The 14,074-nt window shown below is 36.3% G+C and overlaps 1 protein-coding gene across 1 annotated transcript in view; it reads left to right on the forward strand.

Moving 5' to 3' along the window:
* The window catches only part of LOC126236712 (esterase FE4-like), a 78,023-nt gene that overhangs the window by 23,709 nt on the left and 40,240 nt on the right, over nt 1-14,074 (forward strand). Inside the window, exons 5-6 of the mRNA XM_049946233.1 lie at nt 2,980-3,165; nt 6,512-6,711. Of these exons, the coding sequence (XP_049802190.1) occupies nt 2,980-3,165; nt 6,512-6,711 (386 nt within the window). The remainder of the gene's footprint in view (nt 1-2,979; nt 3,166-6,511; nt 6,712-14,074) is intronic.

Genomic DNA, 14,074 nt, shown 5'->3' on the forward strand with positions numbered 1-14,074 from the left:
AAGGAAGTAGTGACTCTTTTGCATTTTGTAAAAAAAATGAGTGCTTATTATTAACTGCAACACAATTGATAATGATTTATTATTTGAATTATAGAATGAAACACTTGCAGAATGAATAGAAAACAAGGAATGTTATGGTAGACCATCATGTTGTTGTTAAGGTTGTAAGGAACTGAACATTATCTCAACTGAAAAATTATGGGCTAAACAATATTGATTGTTACTATCTGACAGGAACCACAATGGTACTATTTTTACTGATAGTAATGTGTAATGAGATTATTGCACATTTTAAATGAAACCTAATCTATGTGAAGATAGCACTCTAGGTTAGTCAACCATTGTAATTGAATGTTTATACAGCTCACCTGATTTAGGAGCTGTAGTGACTAAAAGCTATAGAGAAAACACAAATAATATAACGTTTTCCGATTATACTGTGGTAACCGGGGGATATTTCAACTTCTTTGTTCTAGATTGGCCAACTCACATGATTAAAGCAGGTGCCAGAGACAGGCATTCACAAGTGATTATGCTAAATATGTTACCTGAAGATTACCTGCATGAGATAGAAAATCTACTTGTGAGGGCAATGTCTTACATCTGCTGGTAACTAACACATTCCAACTTTTGGATGAAGTTGTTGCAGGGTATGGAATCACTGTGCATGAGGCTGTTACAGAATCAGTCAGCACATATGTCAGCATTAATGTTAAGAAATGTAGAAAAATATTTTTGCATCACAGCTGTAACAAGATACACAATGCAACAGCAAACATTTTTCTGTGAGGATGAGAATGTGGAAAAGCAATGAATAAATTCAGAAACATTCTATAATATGCTTTACCCATGTTATGGACTAAGTTAGTTTGTTACAAATGGGAAATTCTGCCATTATTTACTAGCTATGTTAGAAAGTTGCTATGAAGACAACATGCAGATGCAAACAATGACAAAGACTTTTTGAGGAAAAATGCAAATAGATTTACAAAGAGCAATGTGAGAAGCACTCAGTGAATCCAAAAGTAAACATTTGTCTTCTAGTCTGATGAAAAATCCTAAAACTTTTGATGTTACATAATGTCAATAAATGACTTGATGTCACCCACAAAGTATCCCAGTAATTATTCTGGTATTGGAACGGAGGGTTGGAAAGAAAAGACTGAATTACTGGATTTAATCTTGCAAAACTGTTTCACTGTGGAAGATCATTCTATGGTGTCTCCTTTCAAATATTGCATGAACGTCAAAATGTTGCATATTGATAAAGTGATAAAGTAAAAGAAAACCATCTACAATCACTTAACAGGAGAAAAGCAACTTTTATTTATTTATTTGTCCATATAAATCTCTTTTTAAGTACATATATTGTACACAGGATATTGGACAGAAAACCTTTTTAGCTATTGGATTTTCAAATGTCAAACATAAATTTTATAAATTTTTATGACAAATTGGATCTATACAGTTAATAATTACAAATTTTTGAAATACTGTATATTTATAACTTATTTCTACAATTAAAGATACAAATTACATTTTTTCTTGCATAAGATACTGTGAGACTGAATAGTAGCAGTTTTTCAGAAGGTAGGATGTCACAGACTTTTTAAAGCTTTGTAGTTCAGTAAGAGATTTTATATGTCTTGGTATTCTGTTGTAAAGTTTTGTTCCTGCATGATATACACCTTTTTGGCATAATGTGGTGTTACAATGATTGACATGTGTGTCACTGTCTGACCTGGTACTGTAATCACGGACACTTTTGTTTTGAGGAAAAAGGTTTTCTTTTCTCAGTATGCTTTTTTTGACATGCGTGACTACTTCCAGTATATAAATGCAGAGAAGGGGTAGGATCTTCAGATCTTTAAAGAAAGGTTTGCATGATTTTCTGCTGCTCACTTGTTTCATTATTCTTATAATTGCCTTTTTTTTCCTGAAAACTGTTATGGGCTGATGTACATTTCCCCAGAAAATGATACCGTACTTCATTTGACCTGATAAGATAGGTGTATGATTCTATATAGGTTAAGACAAAGAACTTGCTCCCCTTCTTGTAACAGTTTAGTATAAGACTCTGAAGTTGTCCATGTGACTGCAGAAAGATACAACTCATTCCCATTTTAAAGAAAGTTTCTAGATCAAGTGCATAACTATTGGTCTATATTTTCGATATCAATTTTTGTAGAATTATGGAATATGTTTTATTTTCATGCATAATTACCTGTTTGAACACCAAAAATCACATCTGTAGTAATCAAAATGGGTTCCATAAACAGTAGTCTTGTGAAACTGTCACAGGGCAGTAGATAAAAACACCCAGGTTTAGGTCACTTTCCTCAAATCCCAGAAGGCCCACTGTCACACACTGATCAAAAGTTGAGCTTATAAAATATCACACCAGCTTTATAACTTGATTGAAAACTCTTCAACACACCATGGCAGGATGAAATTATCAGATGCAAAAGTGAGTTGTGACATATCCCATGGCAGTATTACAGGAACGTTATTGAGTTTATTAGTAAGCACAAGATCATCACAGAAGCGCTTATCAGATTACAGTGACAGACACTAAAACAGAAACATCCTATATCAAGGATAAATCTGTACTGAATTCAAACAGTGTACATTCCAAGAAGAGTTAGGCAATATATAATTTCCTTCATCACACATTTTACAAAATGACAATGATGTAAAACTCAGGGAAATTTGAGTTCATTCAGAGGCTTACTGACAGTCAGTGTTCTTGCGCACCATTCTTAAATGGAAAAGGAAATGACAGAATGGTACCCAAAGAAATTTCTGCCAGTCACTGTGTGGTGGTGTGGACATAGATGGTATAGGGTAAACTACGAAAGATTTGAATCCTGTAGTTCGCTTACCCTCTGTTTCAAAATCGGTCTGTTGACTTCTCATCTTTGTTAAAAAGGAATTTGCATTCTGCTTCAGACTTAAAATATATGTTTTTTATATTTTCAGGATTCATGAGTACTGGTGATTCACTCCTTCCTGGGAATCTTGGTATGAAGGATCAAGTCCTTGCACTTCAGTGGGTACAACAGAATATTGCTGCATTTGGTGGGAATCCCAATGATGTTACTATTTTTGGTCAAAGTGCAGGAGGAGCTTCAGTTCATTATCATCTGTTATCACCACTGTCAAAAGGTATGATTACAAAGACAAAGTATCATAATAGCAGATTTTCAAGAAGACAGAATGGCTGACCAGTATTTACCTTAGGGATGTGAAATTTGAAGTATTGATAAATATGTACAAAAAGAATAATTTTTGAAACTGATAGTTGTTTCCTCAGTTAGGAAAGCAGGATAAACAGAGGAAATTTAGAAAGGAGAAGCAGATGACTCTTACCCATATTAAAATGGACTGACACAGAAAATATAAGGTAACATACACATTCATGACACTTTAAATATTGGTGTCATAGAATGTTTGTAATTGAAAGCTTCAGTTTTCAGCTCTATTCAATATTAGCAACAAATAGAGAGAAAAGGATTATAACATAGTCATTCTTAAACAACCATAAAATTTAATGTTCCATTGTTCATACAATTCAAATAATATTTCATGACATATCACAATTTCTCCACAACATTACGGGTTAAGTGATAGCTACAACTAAATTATACTTATCTGCTTGTTTCATTCCAGTCACTCATTCATTGCAGCTAAGTGTTAACCAGCTTCTTCCATACTTGGCACTCTGCGCTAAATACAAACACAATATGTTGGTCAGGTATATCAAAATCAAAGGAAGACCTTGAATTCATTCGTTTTTCATCACAAATGGTATTGCAAAATTTCTTAGTTGTTGTTGTCTGGGAAGTTGCTATTTCTTAGTAAGTCATGATTCCTGTGGCACTGCAGGAACTGACATTATTTAGTCATCACTGGCCCCCCTTGTAGCATACTTATTAGTGCATTCAACTTTTTGCAACTTGATTTATGTGAAACTGTTTCCAAAATGAATATTAACAAATCAAAAACTAAGATCAGCATGATCAATGACAATTTACAATTAATGTTTTGCTTAGCTATGATAGAAACTGAGGAAAATAGGAAAGTAAGGAGAAATCAGTGGAGAATTACATTTCAAATCAAACTATATAAATAATGTTTATGTATAAATACATATTTGTGATATGAATATAATAGAGGGAAACATTTCACGTGGGAAAAATATATCTAAAAACAAAGATGATGTGACTTACCGAACGAAAATGCTGGCAGGTCGATAGACACACAAACATACACACGAAATTCAAGCTTTCACAACAAACGGTTGCTTCATCAGGAAAGAGGGAAGGAGAGGGAAAGACTGTGTATGTGCGGATGGATATATGTGTGTGTGTGTGTGTGTGTGTGTGAGTGTATACCTGTCCTTTTTTCCCCAAGGTAAGTTTTTCTGCTCCCGGGATTGGAATGACTCCTTACCCTCTCCCTCTCCTTCCCTCTTTCCTGATGAAGCAACCGTTTGTTGCGAAAGCTTGAATTTCGTGTGTATGTTTGTGTTTGTTTGTGTGTCTATCAACCTGCCAGCACTTTCGTTCGGTAAGTCACATCATCTTTGTTTTTAGATAAATACATATTTGTATTTATATTTAAATAAAAATAATAAAATACACACACACACACACACACACACACACACAGAGTCATTGTTAGGGTTTGCACTCCACTGTCTCACTAAGTCTGTTCACATTTGTACTAAATCTGTATCATCGCAAACAGTTATATGTGCAATTGTAAGTGATGTACTATAGCAAAGCACTCTTTAGTTTGCACCCTCTGACAGACTGTATTATCTCACTGCCACATTGAAGGAGAACCATTAGGTCTAGCAGTGAGAGGCAGACAGTGTCAATCAGGTCTATAACCAACACCAACGAAAAATTATCACATCAACTATTAATGAGAATCATTAGGTGCTGTTTGTACTTCAAAGACAATTTATTATTTAAGAACCACTAAATACAGGCAAAATGATCCAGGTTAGGTTGGAAGCCGATAAATTGGTTGTGAGGTGGCAAAGCCAACAAATGTGTCATTACAATCGTGCCAAGGAATAACAGACAGATGTAGAGGTGGGCATGGTCCCCAAAGATAGAAACGTACATGTGCTGATCCATTGTGTCTTCCAGAATGATGAGATCACACATGTGATTACATGAAAACATTCCCCATACCATAATCTTCCATCCTCCTCCCTGGACCCTTCCAAATATTGTTCAGAGTGTTTGTTTTCAGACTTCATACCATATGCACCAATGGCCATCTTTCTGACTGACTTTAAAATGTGACTCATCTGAAATGGCCACATATCACCAACCAGTGGATGTCCAGTTGTGATATTAGTGTACAACTTCCAGCCCTCATCACCAGTGAACAGCAGTAAGCACCGGTGCATGAACTAGGTGCCTGCTGCGAAGGTCCATACACAGCAACATTCATTGATCAGTCATTGAGGAGACATTGTTGGTAGCTGATTGGTTGATCTGAGAGGCCAGTTGCACCTGTCGTCTATAGACTGAGGGGCACCACAGTCGTCTAGGAGCCAATTTTGGATAGCACTATTTCACCACGTACAGTATAATTTAACCACAGCAGCATGTGAACAGTTTACAAACTTAGTCATTTCAGAAATGCCTCCATCCATGGCCTGAAAGCCAAAGATGATGTTGTATGTTAAACAAATCCCTCTATTTCCACTTTATGACAATGACTGCACTGAATGAGATTTTCACTCCGCAGCAGAGTGTGCGCTGATATGAAACTTCCTGGCAAATTAAAACTGTGTGCTGGATCGAGACTCGAACTCAGGACCTTTGCCTTTCATGGGAAAGTGCTCTACCAACTGAGCTACCCAAGTATGACTCATGCCCTGTCCTCACAGCTTCAATTCTGCCAGTACCTCGTCTCCTACCTTTCAAACTTTACAGAAGCTCTCCTGCGAACCTTGCAGAACTAGAATTCCTGAATGAAAGGATATTGCGGAGACATGGCTTAGCCACAGCCTGGGGGATGTTTCCAGAATGAGATTTTCACTGTGCAGTGGAGTTTCGTACACAAGGTACTGGCAGAAGTGAAGCTGTGAGGATGGGGCGTGAGTCATGCTTGAGTAGCTCAGTTGGTAGAGCACTTGCCCGCGAAAGGCAAACGTCCCGAGTTCTAGTCTCGGTCCGGCACACAGTTTTAATCTGCCAGGAAGTTTCAATGAGTGCACTGTTTTTTGCATCCCCACCAACATGTTATATATATCCTCCACTGGTCATGGTGCCACCTTCCATCTGTGAGTGGCTATCACACATTGATATTGAACATAGGTGGTTGCTTCATTAGCGTGACTGGACTGTCTAATTCACTTTTCTCTCTGCCACCTCTCCCTTCACCTATGTCTAGAAAATAAATATCTACAAAGTATAAATAATATACTCATAATATCTCATTACAAATTATATTTGGTGATGATTATTTCTAGTTTGTCTATCCACAGGTCTTTTCCATCGTGGAATAGCGTCAAGTGGAGCAGCCCTTAATCCATGGGCATTTGATAAAAATGCAGCAGATAGAACTTTCCGTTATGTTTCATACTTAGGATATAATGCAGAAAGCACTTCAGATCTTATGGACTTTCTTATGAATGTTGAAGCAACTGAATTGGTAAAAGCAAAGTCCCCAGCTCTGTCGGATGAGGTACGATCCCAGCTGTTTTTTAATGCAAAAATAGATATATTGTCTTGCAGAACGTCCATGACTGATATTATTATTCTAACTAATCTATTGCCAAATAAAACTTTCATCATTCCACAGTTGTCAAAGTAATTTGTCTGGGAATAAAATGGTTGAAACTTTTTCTTGTAATATTTGTAAAATAAGTATTGGTAGCTCAGTTCCAGCTTTATAAAACTCTGTTAGCTGACTAAAGTAAATTACTTCTACGTAATGAAATGAATGTGTGGGAATGCATTTCTAAATTTGGAAAGACTTTGGTGTTTTCTGTTGCCGTAAAAGCAATTGTCATATTTCTCATAGTATTTGCAACATATTAAAGGAGCTCTTTAAGATGAGAAAGATATAAGTTAGCCTGCTTTTGGTTATGTTGATATCTTTAGAACACAAAATCTCAGCTCACTTGCACTTAATTTCACCAGTCATATTGCAATCATCAGTGGAGACTTTCATCATCCAACAATCAACTGGGAAAATGACAGTTTTCTTAGTGGTGTGCATGATAAGACATCCTGTGCAATATTACTAAATCCCTTCTCTGAAAACTGCCTAGAACAGATAATTCAGAATCCTGCTCATGATGAAAATATTTTAGATCTATAGGCAACAAATAGACCTGACCTCTTTGAGGATGTCCACACCAAAAATGGTATAAGTGATGATGAGGTGGATGTGGCAACAATGATTATTGAAGTACAAAGGACAACCAAAACAAGTAGAAAGATATATATGTTCAGGAAGCTAGATTAAAAATCAGCAATGTCATATCTCATTGAGGAACCTGAAACTTTCAGCACAGTACAGTTTAAAAGAATAGTTGACCATGCACTGGACACATATGTACCCAGTAGATCACTCCATAATGAGAGGGACCCTCCATGATATATAATCACTAGTCACTATAAAGAAGCTTCTAAAAAAATTTTTAAAAAAATAGAGATTACTGCATACCAGATGTAAAACAAAGCCTAGGGCTATAGATACAGAGATGCTGAATTGCATGCATTTGGCTCTCAAGAGAGCAGTGTTGAAGCCTTCAGTGACTACCATAACAGAATATTGTCAAATAACCTTTCACAAAACCTTATGATATTCTGGTCACATGTAAGGGCTATTAGTGGAACCAAAGGTAGTGCTCACTGCAGTGTTACGTGGTTTTATGCTTAATTACAGACTTACTATTTTATCAGTTGATTTCTTTTCACCACGTAATGCCCGCTGTTTACGTCCTTCTTTGTTGCTGAGCGATGTATCACTTTTCGTTCTGACGCCACAACTCTTCCTTTCCAATATCTTTACTGCTTTTTATCTATATAAATGATGAACTATTGGTTTTGCCATTTAACAACTTTTTAATAACTGTGGAAGTATTATAGGCATCAGGTCTCACCTAATGTGTCACCCGCCTATACATTTTACATGAACCTTTCAAGACTCGATTGGTCTGTTTTACAAAGAGAAGGCAGAATATCTCTTCCTTTGATGTTGTCCAACAATGACCTAGGAAGCTCGACACCCTCGTGGCCCAGTCTCTTCCATGGCTCGCGGTAGTTTGCAGCCACTTGCCGCTACGTCGAACTTTCATGGTGATCGTTGGGCAACATGTTCCATGTTATCTGCAACATAAATAAACTTTCTTCCCACAGTATTTCTGAAAACCCAAAAACAAACTTAAAGAACATAATAATAATAACTGTTCTTACAATTATTCGTATAAGTCTTGGTTGATTTAATGAGGGGTGGGACAGGCCTAAGCCTTATGACACCACACCACACACTCATGAATGAGACAGGAACTGGTATTGAGGGCACCAAAACAAAAGCTGAAATACTTAATTTCATTTTCAAATGTTCCTTTACAAAGGAAATCCCAGAAGAATTGCCTCAATTTAATCTTCATGCCACTGAAGTTACGAGTGAAATAAGTGTTAGTGCCAGTGATGTTGAGAAACATCTGAAATTGTTAAAACTGAACAAAGCTCCAAAGCCTAATGAAATCCCTGTCAGATTCTATACTGAATTTGTAGCTGAGTTAGCCGTCCTTCTAACTAGAATCTGTCTTAGGTCCCTTGAATGAAAGACTGACAAAACGCACAAAATGTAGTTGAAGTGATCCACAAAACTACCATTCAATATCCATGACATCAATTTGTTGTAGAAACTTGGAACATATTCTAAGCACAAACATAATGAGGTACCTCAGGCAGAACAACCTCCTCCATGCCAGCAAGCATGGATCCTGAAAACATCAATCATGTGGAACGAAACCCGCACTTTTCTCACATGATGTACTAAAACTTTGGATTAAGCCAGTCAGGTGGATGCAGTATTTCTTGATTTCAGAAAAGTATTTGAGTCAATGCCACATCTACACTTATTGTCAAAAGTATGATCATATGGCATATAAGCAAAATTTGTGACTATATTGGGGATTTTTTAGTAGTGAGGGTGCAGCATGTTGTCTTTGTCAAATGTAGAAGTAACTTCAGGTATGCCACAAGGAAATGTGTTGAGACTCTTGCTGTTCATGTTGTACATTAATGACAATGTCAATAGTGACTTTTTGTAGATGACACAGTTATCTGTAGTGAAGTACTATCTGAAAGAAGCTGCATAAATATTTGGTCAGACCTTGATAAGATTTAACTGTGGTATAAAGAGTGCCAAATCACTTTGCTAGCTTGCTTTAAATGTTAATGAATGTAAAATTACACAGTTCACAAAATGAAAAAAATATATTATCCTATTACTATAATACAATCAGTCACAGTTGATATTGGTCAACTCCTGCAAATACCTAGCTGTGAAACTTGCCACAGATATGAAATGGAATGATCACATAGGCTCAGCTGTGGATGAATCAGGTGGTAGACTTTGGTTTATTGGTAGAAAACTTGGAAAATGTGATCAGTCTACAAAAGCAATTGCTTACGAATCACTTGTGCGACCCACTCTGAATATTCCAAGTCTATGGTACCCATACCAAATAGGACTAACAGGGGATGTTGGGCATACACAGAGAAGGGCAGCATGAGTAATCACAGATTTGTGAGTAATCACAGAGCTTCTGAAGAAACCAAACTGGCAGACTCTTGAAAATACACATAAACAATCCCAAGAAAACCTACTTACAAAGTTTCAATAACTGGCTTTAAATTGTGGTTCCAGAAATATATTAGAATCCTCTTCTTCTTGCTGCCATAGGGACTGTGAGTCAAGATTAGATTAATTACAGCACACACAGAGGCATTTAAACAATCATTCTTCCCTCAATCCTTATGTGAATCGAACAGAAAGAAACCCTAATAACTGGTACAGTGGAATATACCATCTGCTGTGCACTTCACAGTGGTTTGCAGAGTATAGGTTTAGATGTAGACGTACAATTTCTGTATTACTGTTGTTACAAAGCTTTAATCAGTGAGAATAAGCAGCATAAAAATATTTATCAATTGGTATATGTCCAAATTTTGATACATGTATCACCCTCTGTGTTACCGTTTGTAGTATCTTGAAGGAGAATGCCATAGCAAGTAGTTTGTGTGTATACACCCAGATCTTCTTATATATAAACATAAAATCATTTTTCTAAAAACAAAGATGATGTGACTTACCAAACGAGAGCGCTGGCAGGTCGATAGACACACAAACAAACACAAACATACACACAAAATTCAAGCTTTCACAACCAACGGTTGCTTCATCAGGAAAGAGGGAAGGAGAAGGAAAGACGAAAGGATGTGGGTTTTAAGGGAGAGGGTAAGGAGTCATTCCAATCCCGGGAGTGGAAAGACTTACCTTAGGGGGAAAAAAGGATAGGTATACACTCGCACACACACCCATATCCAACCACACATACACAGACACAAGCAGACAAGCTTTAGACAACATTTTTCCCAATATATATGAACTGCCATTTTTCCAAATATCATTTATATTCTATATTATTTAGTGCATGGAAAAGCAACTGAAAAATGTAACATGTATGAAACAGAAAAATTAGATAGAAGGTAAACATGAAAATATTAACATATTAAAGCATAGTTATGTCAAATGAACATTAAGAGTAACTACACAATAGCATTTGGAAAGACCTTTATGAAGTCATTTCAGCCTCCTAGAAAATTCCATTTTGAGTATTCACAAATGGCATAGTGTGTTGTTTGCTCCAGTGTGTAACAATGGGATTCAAGGCTGTATACAATCTCCCATTTATAAAATGATGCTTTGCATCATGAATGCCTAGCTCTGCTGCAGTTTAGGTGGTTTGAAATATTTATTGACAAATGCATGCTGTTGGTAGCATTGTTGGCTCCGTTTGATTTGCCAGGCATTTTCCAGCAAATATTGTTCATGTAGTTCTCTAGCACTCTTTTAATTTCAGTGACTATGTCAGTGGGTTAGTGGAAACTGTTGACATATCACACATGCATTTTAGACAAAGCTTGATATGTGGAAGATGAGAAAGAATTTTGTTGATCTGAGACTTTACATTCCTTATTCTACTCCAAGTTCATTATATTTTGTCAGTACCTCACATTTTTTTGTTTCTTTCGCTGCTACTTGTGCTGTTTTCCCTCTTTATCACTTGTCACTTTTCAGTTTTTCAACTCTTTTCCATTACTCTTTACAGCTAAGTTTTCTCTTCTCATGTACGTTTGTCCCATCAGTCCAAAAAGTTTCAAAACTAGAGTAATAAAATGTAGAGAAGAGTTAAGATGGCGGTTTAGTGCTTCAAATGTTCTTCATAGTCTCCCCCTATTTTTGTGAGTTGATATGTATCCTGTAGGTATGCCTGTAAGAGACTTTTGGCTATTCCTCTGAAACCATAAGCTTCGATTTTATCAAGTAGCAGCTCATCAGATACTGTGTCAAGTGCACATGATAATCTGGCAACAAATGTTTCATCTTTTCTTTCTCGTCCATTTTCATAAATGTTGTATGTATTAGTTCACACATGGCAGATGTTGTTGAGAAGCCTTTTTCCTCTGACAAGAAAGCTTTCTAACCTTATTGCAGTAATCTTTTCTAATACTAGGTTGGTAGTTTTCAACTTCATCATACTACCTTTTTGTGCAATGGCTTCACTATTGTATATTTTAATTCAGATGGAAACACTTCATTCAAATTTTCATTGAAGAGGTGGTCCATAACAGGAATGAGTGAATGTTGGTATCTTTTTAAGATAATGAAGGAAGTTTCATCAATCTAGCAGAGATTTTGTTTTCCATTTTATTTATCAGTTATTCTATTTGTTTTCAGTGTTTTCTGCACAATATATATCATTCTGTGTCTCAAACTGCAGTGTGGACTTAAACTTCTCAAAATATTTTTCTTTGTCATCTAATTTTGCTCATCTCATAGGTATGTTGTGAATTGTGCATGTTCAGTAATTCCATTGTCTGGCAAAGATGACCAGAGAGGTGAAGTTTTATTATATAAACTCTGCAATTTTCTAAGTTGATGTAAAAGTGATATATACAGCTATAGGAACTCAAATACATCATGTCATGCATGTGCATACTTCAGATTGAGACTTAAGGCTGTCATTCAACCTAAAGACAAATAAACTGAATGATTGTACTTGATAGGGTCACCCAAGTACCGTGAAAAGTGATTGTGTAATACATAAAATTTTAAGAAAAAATTGGAAAGTAGGAGATGAGATACTGGTAGACATAAAGCTGTGAGAATAATTTGTAAGTTGTATTTGGGTAGCTCAGTTAGGAGAGAACTTGCCCACAAAAGGAAAAGGCTGTAGGTTCAAGTCTCAGTCTGGCATACTGTTTTAATCTGCCAGGAAGTTTCAGTTAATGGTGACACATCCTGTTGACATTTGTTTGTATGTTTTATTTACATTTTATTTGCATGGAGCTGTCACAATGATGGCTCTTGCAAATTTCAGAAATAATAGTATGACAATAATTAAAAACTAAACTAAGCTACACCTGAACAGACCATGAAGGCCAAATGGCACCAACTGGCCACCATGTCATCCTCAGCCCACAAGCATTACTGGATGTGGCTGTGGAGGGGCATGTGGACAACACTCTGCTCTCCTGGCTGTATGTCAGTTTGTGAGATCAGAGCCACTACTTCTAAACTCTAGTAGCTCATCAGTTTGCCTCACAAGGGCTGATTGCACCCCATTTGCCAACAGCACTTGGTAGACCAGATGGTCTCCTTCCAAGTGCTAGCCCAGGTTGACAGCACTTAACTTTGGTGATCTGATGGGAACTGGCATTACCACTGTGGCAAGACCACTGGAATGATAATAATTACACATACAAAATATCTTACAAACTGCAACTGCTGCATCTTGTATCTATTTTATACATTTAACAATAGATGACAGAAAGGCTTTATAGAATTATGTGATCATGATGCACTTAGACATAGAATATTTCTGTCTAGGTCACACTTAATTTCTTATAATTACATGTTTCAGCAGACTGTCAGCATCACAACTGTAGTAAGCCAAAAACGAATAAGCATGGAATACAACTTATTCCATATGTTACTATAAAGGACACAATTTCAGAAACTGATAAAAGACAAATAAAGCAGACAAATATGAAAGATACATATCAATGACTTAAAAAATAAATACAACATATTACATCAAAAAGTACATGTTCACACAGGCATGTATTAGTGGTAACAAATCCACAGGTGAGAAAGTAAATTGTTAATCCATTGCCAAGTGGAACTCTAAACTCAAGAAAAGTGCACTCTAATTTAACAGAAGTATCACAGATTTGAACATAATTAAAATACAAATTACATTAAAAATATGTTTTACCTTTGGGTTTCAATAATGCAATATCATTTGACACATGCTTATGGATTAATGGATAAACACATACATACATAACTGTTGTAAGCTTTACCAAACATGAAGTTACATAAGGATAAGACATTATCAGAAAGAAACTTTCCTAGCAAGTTAAAACTGTATGCCATACAGGAAATGAAAAATGGGACTTTTATCTTTCATAGGAAGTGTTCTATCAACTGAGCTATGCAAGCACAACCGATGTCCCAACCTCACAGCTTTACTTCCACCTCTACCTCAACTCCTGGAAACAAGACATGTCTCCACAATATCACTTTTTCGGTAGTTGAAGTCTCACAAGGTATGCCAAAGAACTTCTGTGAAGTTTGGAAGATAGGAGATGTGATACTGGTAGAGGTAAATCTGTGAGACTGAGTCATGAGTAATGTTTGGATAGCTCAGTTGGTTGAGCAATTGCTCGTGAAAGGCAAAGGTCCCAGGTTTGAATCCCAATCGGGCACACAATTTTAATCTGCCAGAAAAGTTTTAAAT

The sequence above is a fragment of the Schistocerca nitens genome, chromosome 2 (assembly GCF_023898315.1).
Source record: "Schistocerca nitens isolate TAMUIC-IGC-003100 chromosome 2, iqSchNite1.1, whole genome shotgun sequence".
Lineage (NCBI taxonomy): Eukaryota > Metazoa > Arthropoda > Insecta > Orthoptera > Acrididae > Schistocerca > Schistocerca nitens.